At 44.5% G+C, this 21,830-nt stretch overlaps 1 protein-coding gene across 1 annotated transcript in view; it reads left to right on the forward strand.

Moving 5' to 3' along the window:
- LOC121577931 (sodium- and chloride-dependent taurine transporter) overlaps positions 1-21,830 on the forward strand; it is a 39,560-nt gene that overhangs the window by 2,797 nt on the left and 14,933 nt on the right. Inside the window, exons 2-5 of the mRNA XM_041891915.1 lie at positions 9,382-9,611; positions 11,993-12,127; positions 14,293-14,527; positions 20,734-20,866. Coding sequence (XP_041747849.1) covers positions 9,383-9,611; positions 11,993-12,127; positions 14,293-14,527; positions 20,734-20,866 — 732 coding nt within the window. The 5' untranslated portion in view covers position 9,382. The remainder of the gene's footprint in view (positions 1-9,381; positions 9,612-11,992; positions 12,128-14,292; positions 14,528-20,733; positions 20,867-21,830) is intronic.

Consider the following 21,830-nt stretch of genomic DNA (forward strand, 5'->3'; position numbering starts at 1 on the left):
CTTTCTTTCTTTCTTTCTTTCTTTCTTTCTTTCTTTCTTTCTTTCTTTCTTTCTTTCTTTCTTTCTTTCTTTCTTTCTTTCTTTCTTTCTTTCTTTCTTCTCCCACTCCTTGAATTAATCACTGAGATTTGAAAACTCTAATAGAGATCATAGCAGGTTAACATGGACTCAGGGGAGGAATGGAAATTTCAATGTGAGGGCCCGGTGGAAATGTTCATGGTCTTAAAGTAGGGCCATTATGTAAGGTCCCTGAGACTGACTCTCTCTCTCTCCCTCTCTCTCTCTTTCTCTCTGCCCCTGCTCGCAATTAAATGACATTCAAAGGGCTTTATTGGCATTGGAAATAGATAATAAACAATCAAAAATGAAAGTAAACATTACGCTCACAAAAGTTTCAAAGGAATAGAGACATTTCAAATCTCATATTATGGCTATGTACAGGGTTACATGTGCAAATAGTTCAAGTACAAAAGGGAAAATAAATCAACATAAATATGTCTCACTCTCTACGACTCCAGACCTGAAGTTTCACTTGCCTCGGAAAGCCTGGGTTCAAATAGTATTTGAAATAATTTCTGATACTTTACCTAGCGCTTGATTGAGCCTGGCTGGCACAATGTAATCAATACAGCAGTGAGACATTTGCCAAACTCTGCCTCTCTGGCCACCATTCATGCTAAAGCCAATGCTGACTGATTTCGAATACTACTTGAACCCAGGTCTGCTGCAAGACCCTGGCCCCGGACCACAGAATGTTGCATGATGCATTTCAATAGCATGACAAAGTCCTCTGTGGTTTACAGTTAGAGAGGAGAGAATGCAGGCCCCAACCCAAGGCAACAATAACTAGAGCAGAGTGAGTCAGAGAGAGAGAGAGCGAGTCAGAGAGAGAGTCAGAGATCAAAGAGAGCGGGAGAAAGTGCTGTGACTCAACTGTGTTTTTTAGCGCTGTTCATATCTGGTTCTAACATGCGTCCTTTGTCCTGATCTTTGCCACATTCTGAGAAAGCCCACAATTATTAGACAGGTGAAGTCAAATAAAAGCCACATTGTGATCTGAATGGTAGTCAGGCACGCTTTGTGTCTGGATAGCAATAAAGTGTAAACAGATCGAAACTCACGTTAGCGCAAGGTGTAAACAAGGCTTTTGATATTAGAAATCACACATACACACACACACACACACATATTTAACAGTTGTGTTTGAGTGTGAACATTCCTTTCTATTTCCAACCTCTGAATCGGCTGTAACAGAAGGGAACGCTCTCTGAAGGAATGCTCCTTCCTCATACTTTACAGTATTGTTTCTCTGTTTTAATTGAACGCTTTGGCTACCGGACAGACAGACGTTAGCTACCTACCCTAGTCTGACCACCATGTTGTTTCCTATTGAGTCATTGGAAACCTTACATCTCTTATCTGAAATAGACTGAGGGGGTGGTCACCTTCCCATGTCGCACTCAGTGTTCCAAGTTCTAACAGTCGCCTTTAGATGCCTACCTCTAGCCATGGCCCAGATCTGTTTGTGCTGTCTTGCCAAGTCCTGTGATCATTGTCACGCCATTAGAAAGACATTACAAATAGATCTGGGATCAGGCTAACGTATCGCTCTATCAATCAAATGTATTTATTTATAAAACCCCTTTTAACGTCAGCACTGCAGTTGTCACAAAGTGCTTTAAAAGTGTCTCTGGAGTTCTGTGTTTGTTCCTATTCACTGTGCTCTGTACTCCTTTACCTTGATAATTTAATGTATAAAACGCCTGTGCAAGCCAGCACAAAAACAACAACAATATCCATTCTTCAATGCCAAAGGCTACAGAAAAAAAAGCATGCAGACAACTAGAACAATAGAATGCACAGATACATTTTGCTTATGCAAACAGCTGTGACTATTGTGTCTGTGTGTGGTGCTGTGTGCTATGTTACGTCTAGTCGATGAGACCAGGCTGGTCTGTGTGTGGTGCTGTGGGCTATGTTACGTCTAGTCGATGAGACCAGGCTGGTCTGTGTGTGGTGCTGTGGGCTATGTTACGTCTAGTCGATGAGACCAGGCTGGTCTGTGTGTGGTGCTGTGGGCTATGTTACGTCTAGTCGATGAGACCAGGCTGGTCTGTGTGTGGTGCTGTGGGCTATGTTACGTCTAGTCGATGAGACCAGGCTGGTCTGTGTGTGGTGCTGTGGGCTATGTTACGTCTAGTCGATGAGACCAGGCTGGTCTGTGTGTGGTGCTGTGGGCTATGTTACGTCTAGTCGATGAGACCAGGCTGGTCTGTGTGTGGTGCTGTGGGCTATGTTACGTCTAGTCGATGAGACCAGGCTGGTCTGTGTGTGGTGCTGTGGGCTATGTTACGTCTAGTCGATGAGACCAGGCTGGTCTGTGTGTGGTGCTGTAGGCTATGTTATGTCTAGTCGATGAGACCAGGCTGGTCTGTGTGTGGTGCTGTGGGCTATGTTACGTCTAGTCGATGAGACCAGGCTGGTCTGTGTGTGGTGCTGTGGGCTATGTTACGTCTAGTCGATGAGACCAGGCTGGTCTGTGTGTGGTGCTGTGGGCTATGTTACGTCTAGTCGATGAGACCAGGCTGGTCTGTGTGTGGTGCTGTGGGCTATAGGGATAGAGCATACATTGGATATAGTGGAGAAAGTGCTTATTGTGCAGGGATAATACACGGTCGGTGCCATTTAATGAGACAATTCTCTTATTTACCAAGCCATCGCGTATGATGATTTGGGATTTTACCGAATTCAGATACAAACCTGCAAATAGGAAGCCAATCATAGCCTCTCTTTTGGTTTTTAAACTGGAATGGAAGAGAGAGAGGACAAGAGAAAGGCATGTGCTGAAGATAATGGGGAGGTGGAGCAATGCTAAACCAGTGTATTGATAAGAAGGATGAAGAAGGGCACAACAACACCCAACAGACACAGCCACACAGCCTCTCCTTCCTGGGGGAGGGACGCCTCCCAGTAACAGCCTCCCAGTCACAGGCTCCCAGTCACAGGCTCCCAGTCACAGCATCCCAGTCACAGCATCCCAGTCACATCATCCCAGTCACATCATCCCAGTCACAGCATCCCAGTAACAGTATCCCAGTAACAGCATCCCAGTAACAGCCTCCCAGTCACAGCATCCCAGTCACAGCATCCCAGTCACAGCATCCCAGTCACAGCATCCCAGTAACAGCATCCCAGTCACAGCCTCCCAGTCACAGCCTCCCAGTCACAGCCTCCCAGTCACAGCCTCCCAGTCACAGCCTCCCAGTCACAGCATCCCAGTCACAGCATCCCAGTCACAGCCTCCCAGTCACAGCCTCCCAGTCACAGCCTCCCAGTCACAGCATCCCAGTCACAGCATCCCAGTCACAGCATCCCAGTCACAGCATCCCAGTCACAGCATCCCAGTCACAGCCTCACAGTCGGCTGTGTCATCCTCGGCTCGGGAGCGCTGTCCAATCTGCACATTGCGTTTAATTGTCTTAGGCTGCATCTCAATAGGCACTCTATCCCCTACAAAGTGCACTTCTTTTGATCAGAGCTCTATGGGCCGTAGTGCAGGGAATACATTTACATTTACATCATTTAGCAGACGCTCTTATCCAGAGCGACTTACAAATTGGTGCATTCAACTTATGATAGCCAGTGGGACAACCACTTTTTGTTGTTGTTGAATAGGGTGCCATTTGGGACACAGGTGGTCCATATGGGCGGTCCCTTGGTGTCTGCTCTGTTTAGTCTGAGTGAGCAGCCAGAGCATTTAAAGAGGCTGGCCAGAGTGACAGGAGATGCACTAATAAAAAGCACATAATGTGGTTCCTGTGGTCCACGTGGTCCTCTGTAGCTCAGCTGGTAGAGCACGGCGCCTGTAACGCCAGGGTAGTGGGTTCCATCCCCGGGACCACCCATACGTAAAAATGTATGCACACATGACTGTAAGTCGCTTTGGATAAAAGCGTCTGCTAAATGGCATATTATTATTATATTATTAAGCGTTCACGACATTACCCAGAAGAAGAAGGCGCAGCGATGCCGAAACGTTGGTGTTTTATCCAATAAATTACTGGGAGTTTATATATATATATACAGTTGAAGTCAGAAGTTTACACACTTAGGTTGGAGCCATTAAAACTCGTTTTTTCAACCACTCCACAAATTTCTTGTTAACAAACTATAGTTTTGGCAAGTCGGTTAGGACATCTACTTTGTGCATGACACAAGTCATTTTTCCAACAATTGTTTACAGACAGATTATTTCACTTATAATTCACTGTATCACAATTCCAGTGGGTCAGAAGTTTACATACACTAAGTTGACTGTGCCTTTAAATAGCTTGGAAAATTCCAGAAAATGATGTCATGGCTTTAGAAGCTTCTGATAGGCTAATTGACATAATTTGAATCATTGGAGGTGTACCTGTGGATGTATTTCAAGGCCTACCTTCAAACTCAGTGCCTCTTTGCTTGACATCATGGGAAAATCAAAAGAAATCAGCCAAGACCTCAGAAAAAAAATTGTAGACCTCCACAAGTCTGGTTCATCCTTGGGAGCAATTTCCAAACGCCGGAAGGTACCACGTTCATCTGTACAAACAATAGTACGCAAGTATAAACACCATGGGACCACGCAGCCGTCATACCACTCAGGAAGGAGACGCGTTCTGTCTCCTAGAGATGAACGTACTTTGGTGTGAAAAGTGCAAATCAATCCCAGAACAACAGCAAAGGACCTTGTGAAGATGCTGGAGGAAACAGGTACAAAAGTATCTATATCCACAGTAAAACGAGTCCTATATCGACATAACCTGAAAGGCCGCTCAGCAAGGAAGAAGCCACTGCTCCAAAATCGCCATAAAAAAGCCAGACTACGGTTTGCTACTGCACATGGGGACACAAAGATCGTACTTTTTGGAGAAATGTCCTCTGGTCTGATGAAACAAAAATAGAACTGTTTGGCCATAATGACCATCGTTATGTTTGGAGGAAAAAGAGGGATGCTTGCAAGCCGAAGAACACCATCCCAACCATGAAGCACGGGAGTGGCAGCATCATGCTGTGGGGGTGCTTCGCTGCAGGAGGGACTGGTGCACTTCACAAAATAGATGGCATCATGAGGAAGGAAAATTATGGTGCATGTTAACTTCCGACTTCAACTGTATATAGAGTGTGACTCTCTTTATTTATTTTTATAGCTGACAGTTGATACACTAACATATACACCACCACCACAACAACCAACACCACATCACCAACACCACATCACCACCACATAACACCACATCCACCACCGACACCACCACCACCACAACAACCACCACCACATCACCACCGACACCACCACAACAACCACCACCACATCACACCCCCACCACCACACACCACATCACACAACCACCACCGACACCAGCGACACCACCACCGACACCACCACCACATCACCACCGACACCATCACCACCACCACAACCACCACCACCACCACCACACCCACCACCACACCACCACCGACACCACCACCACCACCACATCACCACCATATCACCACCACCGACATCACCACCACCACCACACCACCACCGACACCACCATCACACCACCACATCACACCACCACCACCACCACAACCACCACCACATCACACCACAACCACCACCACATCACACTACAACCACCACCAACACCACCACCACACCACAACCACCACCACATCACACCACAACCACCACCACATCACACCACCACCACCACCACCACCACCACCACCACCACACCACCACCACACCATCACCACCATCGCCAACAACACACCATCACCACCACCACCACATCACCACCATCACCACCACCACCACACACCCACCACCACATCACTACCACAACCACCACCACATCACACTACAACCACCACCGACACCACCACCACATCACACCACAACCACCACATCACCACCGACAACACCACCACAACCACCACCACATCACACCATCACACCACAACCACCACCACACCACCACCACATCACACCATCACACCACAACCACCACCACCACACCACCACCACATCACCACCACCACCACACCAACAACACACCAACACCATCACCATCACCACCACCACCACCATCACCACCACCACCACACCCCCACCACCACATCATCCCCACCACATCACCACACCACCACCACCACATCACTACCATCACCCCCCCACATCGGTAGGTAGCTTAGTGGTTAAGAGCGTTGTGCCAGTAACCGAAAGGTCGCTGGTTCTAATCCCTGAGCCGACTAGGTGAAAAATCTGTCTGTCCCATTGAGCAAGGCACTTAACCCTAATTGCTCCTGTAAGTCGCTCTGGATAAGAGCGTCTGCTAAATGACTAATAAACAAAAATCACCACCACAATGTAAACATTGTGTTTCCAATGCCAATAAAGCCCTTTGAATTGAATTAAATTGAACTGAGTGACAGAGAGAGAGTGACCTCAGGGTGAAAAGAAAGTGACTGATGGATAAAGTGAGTTATGTAATGTGATTGAGTACAAGTTGTATAGAGCTCTTTAACCTCCTATACGTGTCCGGCGTCAAGCTTGTGTACAGCGTAAATTCTGTGTATGTTTCCCATTGGACGGAGATTCAAGATAATATCTGTTTACATTTCAACATACAATAGTCCTCTTAGGAAGTAGAGGGTACATAGAGACAGGGAGAACAAAGCGGGAGAGTAGAGGGAGGTAGAGAGAGAGTAGAGAGAGAATAGAGAGTAGAGAGGAAGTAGAGAGAGAGTAGAGAGTAGAGAGAGGAGAGAGAGTAGAGAGAGAGTAGAGAGAGAGCGAGGAAACTGCTTTAGAGAGCAGGGCTGAGGGCTCAGGGTATCAGGTGGACCACTGTGGATCAAGTTCTACATCTTGGCTTCTCACCTCTGTGATTCCTCCAGCCCGCGTAACCCTCGGCTCCTAATGTCCACAGTAGTATTTGTGATGTGTGTAAAGTTTGCTTTTGACTTGGCTGGCCTGACCTGTTGTAGGTAGAGTGACAGAGCAATTTTATTTATGATTTTTTAAAACCTTTTATTTTACTAGGCAGGTCAATTAAGAACAAATTCTTATTTACAATGACGACCTACCAAGAGGCAAGAGGCAATACAGTTCAATTCAGATGTACTAAATATCATGATTATGTAGGCCTATATGATATCACACATACTTCAAGACTGTATTACACCAAGCATTTCCCCTCATATATATTTTGTGAATTACAAAAATATTAGTAAAGTATTATAGACATGGAATGATTGATTGATGCTGTGAAGAGGTGTGAATGAAGGAGTCAGGCGCAGGAGGTAAAACACCAAGTTTATTCCGTTTACATAAATAAAACGCACCAAGCGTCAAAACTAAACTATCACAAGGGAAATATTCCACCTTGGCAATAACAAATGGAAGAGTAGCTGAACCGAGCTCCTGGCTCTCACAATGAAACAATCACTCACAAAGACAAGGGGAACAGAGGGAACACTTATACACATACTAATTAGGGGAATGAGCACCAGGTGTGTGTCATTGACAAGACAAGACATGACAAGTGGAGTGATGAGAATGGGATCGGCAGTAGCTAGTACTCCGGTGACGACGAACGCCGAAACCTGCCCAAACAAGGAGGGGAGGCAGCCTCGGCGGAAGTCGTGACAGATGCATATACGTAAGATAAGTTACTCAATAACAGGGTTGGAAAAGGAGAACAGGATATCCAAACCATCAATTATATGCCCCTCTGGGAATTTGTGTTGACATGACTGTATGGCATGTGTATGTGAATTATAGCCATGGGGTTTGACAGGTTAAATTTACACACACACACACACACACGCAGGGTCGCCGTTGATAATGGCAGACCCTGGCCGTGACCCCACTCTCAGAGGGTGTCTCCAATTCACACATGTGTATAATACACACTTGTACGTGTGTAATAGGACAAATATAAGCACCCACCAAATTATTTTATCACACACACACAGACACACACACAGAAATGATGGGTTAATCAATAATTGATAATTGATTGGATTTATATTTACACACACCCACACCTTCCTCTGCTTCATACACACCTTCCTCTGCTTCATACACATCCACACCTTCCTCGGCTTCATACACATCCACACCTTCCTCGGCTTCATACACATCCACACCTTCCTCTGCTTCATACACATCCACACCTTCCTCGGCTTCATACACACCCACACCTTCCTCGGCTTCATACACATCCACACCTTCCTCGGCTTCATACACATCCACACCTTCCTCGGCTTCATACACATCCACACCTTCCTCGGCTTCATACACACCCACACCTTCCTCGGCTTCATACACACCCACACCTTCCTCTGCTTCATACACACCCACACCTTCCTCTGCTTCATACACACCCACACCTTCCTCGGCTTCATACACACCCACACCTTCCTCGGCTTCATACACATCCACACCTTCCTCGGCTTCATACACACCTTCCTCTGCCTCATACACATCCACACCTTCCTCTGCCTCATACACATCCACACCTTCCTCGGCTTCATACACATCCACACCTTCCTCGGCTTCATACACATCCACACCTTCCTCTGCTTCATACACATCCACACCTTCCTCGGCTTCATACACATCCACACCTTCCTCTGCTTCATACACATCCACACCTTCCTCTGCTTCATACACATCCACACCTTCCTCTGCCTCATACACATCCACATCTTCCTCTGCCTCATCCACACCTTCCTCGGCTTCATACACACCTTCCTCTGCCTCATACACATTCACACCTATTTGTAAGAAACTGTATTTCAGTCAGTTTGTGTCCTGCTCTCAACAGCAAATACATTAGATGTGCACTTCAGCTAGTTCCTCAGAGGACAGATCACCGAGCAGCCCAAACTGGGTCGTATTCATTTCGCGCACACCATAGAAGAATGTAGCAAAACATGGTACAACGAAAATAAGAGTTTCTTATTGGACAAGTCGAGTTAGTCCCTCCCTTTATCAATCTGTTTTCTTCTGTTTGGTGCCAAATGAATAAGACCCTCGTGTCCGTGTGAAGCAGAGGGAGGAAGAGAAGGATGTTGCTCCTGATTTAATGTGTTCTATTAACTGAACATTAGGTCAGTCAGGTGGACCCCCGTTCACCATGAAGTGTGGTGTTTTTGTATTCTTCTAGAACATATTGCAGCGAATTTTGGTGGGTAGCCCCCACTGGGACTCGAACCCAGGGACCCGTAAATCCAATTGACGAGGATGCTAGGTCTTTACGATATCAACTCACCTCAGATGAACTCTATCTAATCATTTATTCTCTTTCTCTCTCTCTCTCACCCCCCCCTCCCCCCACGCAGCATGGCACAGAAAGAGAAGCTCCAGTGTCTGAAGGACTTCCATAAGGACACGCTGAAACCTTCCCCAGGGAAGAGCCCGGGCACCCGGCCCGAGGACGAGGCAGAGGGGAAGCCTGTCCAGAGGGAGAAGTGGAACTCCAAGCTTGACTTTATCCTGTCCGTCGCTGGCGGCTTCGTGGGTTTAGGGAACGTCTGGCGTTTCCCATACCTCTGCTATAAGAATGGCGGAGGTGAGTTTCTGTCTCGTATGCGGCTACTGCCTAGGACATGAAGGGTGAAGGGGAATGAAGCCATTCCAATTCCATCTCTGTATTTTAAGAGGTTTGGGGTGATTGACCCTATTTCACTGTGACTCATTCATGTAAACAGAAGATGCAGAGTGCTGCGTTCAAGTGGGTTATTAATACAAGTAATGAGTGGGTTAATACAGGTCAACAGCTAGCACAAAACGTTTTGAGAACCATATGTTTCTTAGAGTTTGGTGAGAGTGTGGTTGTCCTGTGGTTATTTTGCATACAATCGTCCCACAACTTTCTGGGAATGGTGTAGGATAGTTGCTTGGCTTTGGAACATTCGCAGCACATTTAAAGGAACTTGACTAAAAACGTTATTTTCTTGGTATTTCATTACTTTAACAGAACGCTTCCTAAAACTTCAAACACGGTTAGATTTCATTTCAATTTTGATGTTCTAGGAACATTCTCCAACTGGTTTGACATTGGGAATGTTCTCAAATTGTTCCAAGAACGTTAAGAAACCGCAATCTTCTGTGGGAATTTCAGTACTTCAGCATAACATTTTCTGCACGTTACCTCATGATTCTATTTAAAGTCCTGTTCTCAGTACATTAAGAAAATGTTCCATTAAAAAAAACCACAAGAAAACATTAGCAACATTCAAAGAACGTTCTAAGAATGTTATTTAAAAACAAAACTCTCTCTATCCTCTATCTTGTTAAGTGTGATCTTAATGGGTGCTTGTTTCCTTTGAAATGGGGTCTGTTTGAATGGATTAAAATTAACTGCTTTGAATTAGTTAAAAAAGCATGCTAGCTCCATCCAACAGAAGATCATAGGTTCAAATCTCACTGATGCCGTGCCACAATAACAAATATGTGTTTTCATGATTTAAAAAATACATGTGTTTGCATGTGTCCTATCTGTGCTTGTAGTTCAAAACAGTTAACCTAAGCTAGCAGTGTTATTAAAAGTCTTATTCAAACATTTAGTGAAAGATTTAAGGAAGTTTAAAAAAAACTTCAAATAACCTATAATTACCTTCCTCAGAATGTTAATAAAACCTCCCAGGAAAACATTCAGGGAACCATAGTAAAACGTTCTCAGAAACTCCCTGCAAGCTAAAAATGTATGTTCCCAGAACAGGCGAAATTTTCACTTCCGTTCTCAGAACATTCAAAAAAGCTTTCAGTTTTACCGTTCAGAACCAATGGGAAACCAAAATCGTACGTTCCCACAACTTCCAAGGAACCAAATGTGCTGCAGTCTCTCTGCATGCAACCATGGTTCCTTTACAGCTGCTATTTAGGTCTAGAACATGAAGGTTTTACAGTTCAAAGCCATTCCAATTGACCAACCATTCCATGGTTGACTTACTTAACTAACAAATGAATGTCCTCAATCTCACTCCCTTCTAACATTACTGACGTAAAAATGATTTACCGTAGATACTCAGATTCAGAGTTTGGGGTCACTTAGAAATTCTTGTTTTCGAAAGAACAGCAAATTTTTTGTCCATTAAAATAACATCAAATTGATCAGAAATACAGTGTAGACATTGTTAATGTTGTAAATCGCTATTGTAGCTGGAAACGGCTGATTTTTTTATGGAATATCTACATAGGCGTACAGAGGCCCATTATCAGCAACCATCAGTCCTGTGTTCCAATGGCACGTTGTGTTTGCTAATGCAAGTTTATCATTTTAAAAGGTTAATTGATCATTAGAAAACCCTTTTGCAATTATGTTAGCACAGCTGAAAACTGTTGTGCTGATTAAAAAACTGTTGTGCTGATTAAAGAAGCAATAAAACTGGCCTTCTTGAGACTAGTTGAGTATCTGGAGCATCAGCAATTGTGGGTTCGATTACAGGATCAAAATGGCCAGAAACAAATAACTTTCTTCTGAAACTCGTCAGTCTATTCTTGTTCTGAGAAATGAAGGCTATTCCATGCGAGAAATTGCCAAGAAACTGAAGATCTCGTACAATGCTGTGTACTACTCCCTTCACAGAACAGCGCAAACTGGCTCTAACCAGAATAGAAAGAGGAGTGGGAGGCCCCGGTGCACAACTGAGCAAGAGGACAAATACATTAGTGTTTTAGTTTGAGAAACAGATGCCTCACAGGTTCTCAACTGGCAGCTTCATTAAATAGTACCTGCAAAACACCAGTCTCAACATCAACAGTGAAGAGGCGACTCCGGGATGCTGACCTTCTAGGCAGAGTTGCAATTTGATGTTATTTTGATGGACATTTCTTTCGAAAACAAGGACATTTCTAAGTGACCCCAAACTTTTGAACGGTAGTGTACTTCATTGGTTTTGACCACATTTGTTTTTCTTAAACCTGACACATTCGTCTTCTCTCCTCCAGGTGCATTTCTCATCCCGTACTTCATCTTCCTCTTTGGCGGAGGTCTCCCCGTGTTTTTCCTGGAGGTGGCCCTCGGACAGTACACCTCCGAGGGTGGAATCACCTGCTGGGAAAAACTTTGCCCCATCTTTACTGGTGAGTACATTTTGATAAATTGTATTTATCGTTTAAGGTTGCCCTCACAAAAGCGGTTTCTACCCTCAAGGATATTTCCTAGTTAAATAAAGATTCAATTTTAATAAAGCCTTTATTTATACAGGTCAGCCAATCAAAAACGTAATCTTAGTTCCAATGACGACCTGGCAAGAGTAGCCAGAAGAGAGGAACATTCTCGGTCAAATCGGGTCAATGACCTTCAGCCGAAATCAAGTGAATAATAAATAATTGATGGGCAGGTCAATCATCTTATTCATGCCAGCCCAGGCCAGGAAGGAAAGCTACCACACATTGCATTACACTGGCTCTGCCTCGCCCACACTTGCCACCAGGGTAGTCCAACCAACAACTAGCCTTATTTTGATAATGCCTGGTTGCTAGGCGCTCTGTACTGCAGTTGCATCCTGTTCCCTTTGGACTCCCCTCCTCTCCTAACTGCCAACTCACTGGCAGCTGATATGTCCTGGCTTCATTAGACATTACACACACTGTACTGAGGGTTGAGGGAAACTGAAAGTATTAGATGGTACACTGATCTTGGCTGTACTTTGCTCATGCCACTCAAAATTTGCTTTGTCTTGCTACCCAGCTATCTTCTGATATATTTTCTTAGGGATTTTACCCCCCCCACACACACACACACACAAACACGGAGCCCTTGAGACTCAGCCATGCCGTGTACATAGTGTGCTGAATTAGAGGTTGCTATGGCAGCGGCGCAGGAAAACATCAGAGAGATGCCTATCAATGAGGTCTGACCCAAGAAGGAGAGAGACAAACAGACAATCTTATAAACAGAAAAGAAGACAGCGCTATTGAGCTGTGTATGTATCAGTCTAGATGGCAGAAAGCTGACGAGCTCTATCTGTAGACATAGGCTGCGTCTTAATGGCACCCCCTCTGGGGTCTTAATGGCACCCCTATACTCTACATAGTGCACTACTTTTGACCAGGGCCCTATGGGAATAGGGGAACTGTTTGGGACGCAGACAGGCACTCACCTTCCAGCCAAACCAAACCAGGCCAAGCCTCACTCAAAAGCTCTCTATTTGTATAATACATTCAGATATGATGAGACTGGATGTCAGCAAAGCAAGCTGTTACTTTTCAGCTCTGGTGGCTGCCTGCCTGAATGGATTGGTGGGGGCGGCCCAGTTTCATTTTCATAAAAGGGAAGTGACAGAGGGTGACAGTGGGAGGAGGGGAGGGAGGGAGGCAGGGAGAGACAGTGAGAGGAGGGGGGGAGTAACAGAGGGTGACAGTGGGAGGAGGGAGGGAGAGAGAAAGGGAGGGAGAGACTGGTGGAGGAAAGGAGAGGAGGGATGGAGGCTGATTTTCATTCAGGGAAGTGATGTGGGAGGACGTCAACACTGCTGTCTGTTTGAACAGAGATGTTAACATGTGATCTATGAGAGGAGGGGAGAGAATGGAGATAACCCAGAGGTGAGGAGTGAGGAGTGGAGGGAAGGGGGAGGTAGAGGAGAGGAGAGGAGAGGAGTGAGAAGTGGAGGGAAGGGGGAGGTAGAGGAGGGGAGAGGAGAGGAGTGAGGAGTGGAGGGAAGCGGGAGGTGGAGGAGAGAAGAGGAGAGGAGTGAGGAGTGGAGGGAAGCGGGAGGTGGAGGAGAGAAGAGGAGAGGAGTGAGAAGTGGAGGGAAGGGGGAGGTAGAGGAGGGGAGAGGAGAGGAGTGAGAAGTGGAGGGAAGGGGGAGGTAGAGGAGAGAGGAGTGAGGAGTGGAGGGAAGCGGGAGGTGGAGGAGAGAAGAGGAGAGGAGTGAGGAGTGGAGGGAAGCGGGAGGTGGAGGAGGGGAGAAGAGAAGTGAGGGAAGGGAAGGGGGAGGTAGAGGAGAGGAGGAGTGTGGAGGGAAGGGGGAGGTGGAGGCGAGGAGGGGAGAGGAGGAATGAGGGAAGGGTGAGGTAGAGGAGAGGAGGAGGAGATTTTCATGTCCTATAGCCAAACGATTACAACAACATTCAAAACATACACATGGGTTCAGTGCAAAATATAGCTACATCGGATTCCTTTATGTCAAACCTCCCTTTGTAAGTGTTTTTGTACAGTATACATTTGTCTCTGAATATTTGCATGTACTCTGATGTCTGGCATGCAAGATGAACATTTATGTGACCTTTCCCTTTCCCCCCAGGTATTGGCTATGCTTCGATTGTGATCGTGTCCCTCCTGAACATCTACTACATAGTGATCCTGGCCTGGGGTTTGTATTACCTGTTCCAGTGCTTCCAGCCGGAGCTGCCCTGGGCCAAGTGTAAAAACTCCTGGAACACAGACCGCTGTGTGGAGGACACCATCCGCAAGAACAAGACCCTGATGCTGGCCGCCAACATCACCAACTTCACCTCGCCCGTCACCGAGTTCTGGGAGTGAGTACAGTAACTTTAAAAAAATGTATTTAACCTTTATCTACTGTATACAGGTGACATATCTTAATTTGACCCAGTTTACCATAGCAGGAACATAATCCTGCAGCAACAAGAAATGTGAATTATTATGTGGGTTATAATTAATATACATTTTTTGTTAGGGCAAATCAAGTCTTACATTTTAAAGTAGAAATTACATACTTTAGAAGCCTTTTTTAAACCTTGAATACACTACAAGTTTGCATTTCCTGCTGTGCAGGACGATTCCTGAAACAAAAGGATTGCCCAATTAAGATACGGCATCTGGACAGGATAGTCTCACTGAGTTCTGGGAATTAGTACAGTACTGGAATATAGTATAATACTATATAATAATTTATTATGATTATATCAACCAATTTATCAACCAATCCCATACTATAGTTCGGCACGACTATAGTATGGGATTGGTTGAAGCTCAATGTTAAATTCAAATCTCCCAACAATCATATCCCCCTAGAGATGATTGACGCACCAGTGCGTCAATCTAACTTACATAACAAAACAATTCCCATCAACATTCGTCAGTTTAAGCTAGAGGCATCTCAATCTACCGCATCCACCAATTTCGCACTTCCTCATCTGCGGTGAAAGGTGGCAGAGCTAGAGCGGTGTTGGTCAGACCATGAGACATCCCAAAAATCGGTCTTCTCACGTAAACATCTGAACGGTTTGACCTGCAAACTATTATGCTCTATGACCCCCAACAAGTGTCGCGGGACTCGTCTGAAGGTAAACGGTACCGGTTTTGAATATTTCCTGAGTGTTTTTATATCTCCTAGATTTAGGAAAGACACTCAACCTTGTTTCTTGTGATTTTTTTTTTTACTGTCCTTTTTGCCATTTATGAATGTGTTATTCATTTCTATGGGCTTCAGTAGTAAAGGCCAAAATCAATATTTTATAAATTAATAAAAAATAAAAAAATATTCCTAAGGGGTCCTAAAATTCAAAATCAAATAGCTAAATGATCCATAGTATGACCATCTTAAAACAATTCCATATGTCAGCTTAGTACCGCCCCCCCCATCCCATCCCATCCCCCAATGTCTTAGACTGTTTTTTTTTATTTCACCTTTATTTAACCAGGTAAGAGTTGAGAACAGGTTCTCATTTACAACTGCGACCTGGCCAAGATAAAGAAAGTAGGCAATAAAAACAACACAGAGTTACATATGGGGTAAAGAAAAACATAAAGTCAGAAAAAACAACAGAAAAATATATATACAGTGTGTGCAAATGTAGCAAGTTATGGAGGTAAGGCAATAAATGGGCTATAGTGCAGAATAATTACAATAGTATTAACACTGGAATGCTAGATGTGCAAGAGATTATGTGCAAATAGAGATACTGGGGTGCAAAAGAGCAAATTAAATAACAACATAGGGATGAGGTAGTTGGGTGGGCTAATTTCAGATGGGCTGTGTACAGGTGCAGTGATCGGTAAGGTGCTCTGACAACTGATGCTTAAAGTTATTGGGGGAGATAAGAGTCTCCAGCTTCAGAGATTTTTGCAATTCGTTCCAGTCATTGGCAGCAGAGAACTGGAAGGAATGGCGGCCAAAGGAGGTGTTGGCTTTGGGAATGACCAGTGAGATATACCTGCTGGAGCGCAGACTACGGGTGGGTGCTATGGTGACCAATGAGCTAAGATAGGGCGGGATTTGCCTAGCAGTGATTTATAGATGGCCTGGAGCCAGTGGGTTTGACGGACGAACATGTAGTGAGGACCAGCCAACAAGAGCGTACAGGTCACAGTGGTGGGGTAGTGTATGGGGCTTTGGAGACAAAACGGATGGCACTGTGATAGACTACATCCAATTTGCTGAGTAGAGTGTTGGAGGCTATTTTGTAAATGACATCGCGAAGTCAAGGATGGTAGGATAGTCAGTTTCTACGGAGGGCATGTTTGGCAGCATGAGTGAAGGGAGGCTTTGTCTGCGAAATAGGAAGCCGATTCTAGATTTAACTTTGGATTGAGATTCTTTATGTGAGTCTGGAAGTTGAGTTTACAGTCTAACCAGACACCTAGATATTTGTAGTTGTCCACATACTCTAGGTCAGACCCACGAGAGTGGTGATTCTAGTCGGGTGGGCGGGTGCTAGCAGCGTTCGATTGAAAAGCATGCATTTAGTTTTACTAGTGTTTAAGAGCAGTTGAAGGCTACTGAAGGATTGTTGTATGGCATTGAAGCTCGTTTGGAGGTTTGTTAACACAGTGTCCAATGAAGGGCCAGATGTATACAAAAATGGGTGGTCTGCGAGAGGTGGATCTGAGAGTCACCAGCAGCAAGAGCGACATCATTGATATACACGGAGAAAAGTGTCGGCCAAGAATTGAAACCCCTGTGGCACCCCCATAGAGACTGCCATAGGTCCAGACAACAGGCCCTCCGATTTGACACACTGAACTCTATCTGAGAAGTAGTTGGTGAACCAGGCGAGGCAGTCATTTGAGAAACCAAGGCTATTTAGTCTGCCAATAAGAATGCGGTGGTTGACAGAGTCGAAAGCCTTGGCCAGGTCGATGAAGACGGCTGCACAGTACTGTCTATTATCAATCGCGGTTATAATATCGTTTAGGACCTTGAGCGTGGCTGAAGAAATAACTGTAAAGAAATATCTAAGCCAATATGACACCAATGTCGATGAAACTTCGCAAATCAACTTGATTGGATGTGCCTCTCGTCCGTTGCCGTTACTGAGAGCCACTATACCAGATTTTTAACTGGGTTGTTAGCATTAAGAAAAAATACAATTTCTTGCCCCGACCTAGTTCAAGACCTAGGCGTCAGATAAGAACGAGACTACAGCATCCATAAAGTGACCATTAGACTTGCCAGGTTTTGTACTGAATAAGTTTGTAGGTGCAACAGTTTTGATTAAATGTATAATTTATTGCTCTTCATGTGCCAGTAGAGAACCTAAGATGTGCTACCTTTTTGTAGCATTTCTGGCAATGCTAACATATTTTTCAGCCGAATCTCAAAGTTCTATTCTGTTTAAAACTGGGCATAGCAACTCGGTTGCTCAGCAACTCAATAACACAGCTGGTTGCCTGCACCAAGCATAAGAAGTGGTTGAAAACAAACCTAGGCTACTGTAGATGTATGTTGGTTTTCAAGCTGAGGTTAATCAATAAATGCATACAGATAATTGTCCGACATGAAGAAATGGGTCGGTTGATATTAGTGAGCTGTTTCCGATTTGATAAGCCAATGAATTTGGTTTTGTTGTCATTATCTAGCTAGCCAGTAGCTGTAGCTAGCTACTGTATAGCTAACTAACGTAATGTTATACCAGTCAGATGAGAGCTAAAGATGGCTAGGTAGCTAACCAATAAGCGAGGAAAGCTAGCTATATTTTGCCAAGGATGGTTTTTCATATAATGCTGAAGTCATCTGTGTAAACTGCTGACCTAGACTCTTGCGTGTAATCAGAGCACTAACAAATATGTAGAGATAAGCTAGCGAATGTCCTTGGCTGCTATGATAGCCAGTTAGCTAGCTTGGTAACGTTAGCCAACGTAGGGCTGTAAAGTTAACTAATGTTAGATAGCGAACGTTAGCTTGCTTATCCAAAGTCCAGCAGCTAGCCTCTGTAGCTAGCTAACACCAGTCAGCTGAAAGCTAGTGAACAGGCAAAGAAAGGTAGCTAGCTGAATTTGGTGATGGAAGATTTTTACACAAATTAATTCAGCCATTAGCTAGCTAGAGCCAGACAACAACAGCTGACCTCGACACAGAAGCTAGCTATGCCAGTCCAACATTTCCCCACAAAACATACCTAGCTAGCTACATCAGTTCAATACCAACACCAAACTTTGGGCAAATTGTCACGCTGCTACCTTACAATGCATGCAGTGGGATTTTGCAACACTAGCTTGCTCGCTACTCCATAGTCTAAGCTATGGTCAGAGCTAGCCACATTTCACTGTCAGACACGACACAACTCAAACTGTAGCTGAGAAAACAAATTGCTTGTTACATGTAAACAGCGCCTCGGTTGTGCACTGACTGCAGTGTACAAATGCATGCTTGCTAACATCAGTAAAACTCACCAGTTTCTAACATCCATAATAAATTCCAGTATGCTCCTTCTCCTGTCTTGACATTTTAATCCAAATATGTGTTGATCAAAAATGCCAAACTAACAACTCTGCCATTTGACCGTCTTTATTGTATTTACAGCTCAGATCTGGATGTTGGAAACTGCCCCCCCAAACCTAGATTATATTTTTAATTTATTAGGATCCCCATTAGCTGACGCCAGTAGTGACAGCTAGTCTTACTGGGGTCCGACACATAACGAAAAATACATTCCAGACAAAATACTTTACAATTGACATACATTTAAAAACATTAACATGTAGTGTGCTTGTGTGTGCATCTATTAGTTCCACATGTCAGTACATACACACAACAAGTAGGTCACATGGGGGAGAGGCGCTGTGCCGTGAGGTGTTGCTTTATTCGATTCTTTTAAAAACAGGTTTGCTGTTCACTTGCGCTATATTATATAAATGTATAGGATGCATAACTCTGCAACGCTTTAGGCTAGAAACAAGCTGTAAAAGGTACAAGAAAGATGTGGCGCTAGGGTGCATGGGGATATCTTTGTTTAGTCTCTGTGGCTGACATATACGACCTTCAAAAGTCAATGACTTAAAACCGTTTTCTTTTGCTTTGCTTTCAATGGGAATTGAGTCCTATTTTACAATGTAAGACTGTCACAATTACATTTTTACATTTTAGTCATTTAGCAGACGCTCTTATCCAGAGCGACTTACAGTTAGTGAGCGCATACATAATTTTCAAATTTTTTATACTGGCCCCCCGTGGGAATTGAACCCACAACCCTGGCGTTGCAAACGCCATGCTCTACCAACTGAGCTACATCCCTTGCGCAGACAATTACTTGAGACTATCCATGGTCAATTCTACACATACTTTAATAGTTAGTTCAAAACTGATTTGAGTTATTAGAGGGCAACAGCCAGTAGACCAGGTTTTAAACCATCTACCCTTGGTATGCAAGCGCACCACCTGTGCCATTAAGGCCCAGTCCTTTTGTCAGAGGCCGAATTAAAGGTAACAATAGCACTGTCAATGACAGACTTTTGGTTGCACAAAAAAAATCTGTCTTTGTAAGGGGAAATGTTATATAATGCACCTTCTAACAGAAAATCTTGAGAACGTTAGAATTTTAAGCAACCTGCATACACATTGTTTGAAGTACAATAGACCAACACAACTACTGTAGTAGGTCAAAGCTGTGTGCTGGAAAACCTTGGTAGAGCATGGGTGGAGTAGGCATTGTGGGCTTGTGAATTTCCTTTCTTTTTTGGCTTCAGACCAATGCCTACTTCTCACTTAAAACAGTTTTTAATAATATAATATCCTACCTTGACCTATCTACCTGATTTATTCCTTTTAGCTCCTTTCACAAGTCTCCCTTGTGACCTCAATGGCACTACCTGGTCAAATAAAGCAAAGGGTCTCACTGTAACATTATCAAGCTTTAATCATTCTAGTTCCTGCTCTCCCTCCATTCTTGTTTTCATCACATCCTCCTGCTTTTCTTTCCCCTGCTTCCCCCTTCCCCACCTCTCCTCTGCTTCCTCCTTTCTCACCTCTCCCCTGCTTCCTCTTTCCCCACCCCTGCTTCTCCCTGCTCTCCCAACGGTCATGTTTACCTGGTAGCACTGGCAGCGTGGTCCGTTAATGAATGCTCATGCGCAAAACACAGGACCAGGAACAGGGAAACCACTCTTAGCTGAGCAGAGCAGAAACTGGCTAGCTGGAGCTGAAGGACTGGCTGTAAACGTAGCTAGATGCCGGCCGGCTGGCTACTCTATGATTCTGTGTTGTTCCTCTGAAACATGTTGTACCTTTTGTGAAGGATTCTGGTGGATTAACCTTCATCCACTACTGTAGAGTAAGGTTGTCTTGATAAAAAGCAGACTTTCATGACTACTTGAACTGACCTGGTAAAACTCTGGGCCCCAGTTATAGCTGCCCTGGAAAAACTGACCCTCTCTTTCCCCAATGCCAAACAGGTCTGAAAAAACGGACCCTCTCTTTCCCCAATGCCAAACATGTCTGAAAAACGGACCCTCTCTTTCCCCAATGCCAAACATGTCCGACTCTTTGTCTTCTCTCCAACAGACGTAACGTCCTTAGCATATCCAGTGGCATCGATGAAATCGGGGAGGTCAAGTGGGACCTGGCTCTGTGTCTGCTGGGGGTTTGGGTCATCTGCTTCTTCTGCATCTGGAAGGGAGTCAAATCCACTGGGAAGGTGAGCTGGGATGTACTTTATATTTCCCATATATAAATAGAATGAATGGAATGGACATTTTCCGTCAGACCACATACATTTGGCTGTTACTCAAACACACCATGAAGAAGGCACTTTAGCCAAATTGTTGGTGAAATATATCCACAGCAAGGAGAAATGAGGGTGCAACTTTCATTTTCATTTGTACACCAAAAGGCCAACATTGTATTTACGATAATTGAATGGGGTGGGAATGTCCGTTCTAGATATTCTAATTCTATGGAGTCCCCTCTGCCACTGCCTGCATGGATTCATACATAATAATAATATGCCATTTAGCAGACGCTTTTATCCAAAGCGACTTACAGTCATGCGTGCATAATTTTTTTTTGTTTGTGTATGGGTGGTCCCGGGGATCGAACCCACTACCTTGGCGTTACAAGCGCCGTGCTCTACCAGCTGAGCTACAGAGGACCACAAGCTTAATGAGACACACCTCAAAGTGCAACGATGCCAAGTTGAACAGGCTACTACTATACCACAGACTGTCACCATAAATCAAGTTCCAGAGTGCAATTCAATCTCTGTGTAACGAGTGTAAACAATAGCCAGACCAGTCACAGCAACACCCCCCGGGACCAGTCAGGGAGCTGGATCGATCCCAGAAACCTTGTCTTATTGCGCCAATTGATTAGTTTAGCCTGATTTTTCCTTTTGACCCTCTAAGCTGTAAATCATCCGGTATCTGCAGTCTTTGCTTCCTGGAAAGGGAAGCTTGGAGTCAGCCTTCACAAAACAAGAGGAAAGAGTATAACCGAGAGGATTGGATTCTGCTAAAAGATGGGGTTATGATTCTGACAGCCTACCTGAGAATGTGTCATTCTCATTACACAGAAGATTTTGAAGTCAAATCTGTCTCTTTAGACAAAGAAATGTATGTGGGTGAGATCGACACTATTGATACACTGCTGATACATCGTCGGTT

The sequence above is a fragment of the Coregonus clupeaformis genome, chromosome 12 (genome assembly GCF_020615455.1).
Source record: "Coregonus clupeaformis isolate EN_2021a chromosome 12, ASM2061545v1, whole genome shotgun sequence".
Classification (NCBI taxonomy): Eukaryota; Metazoa; Chordata; class Actinopteri; order Salmoniformes; family Salmonidae; genus Coregonus; species Coregonus clupeaformis.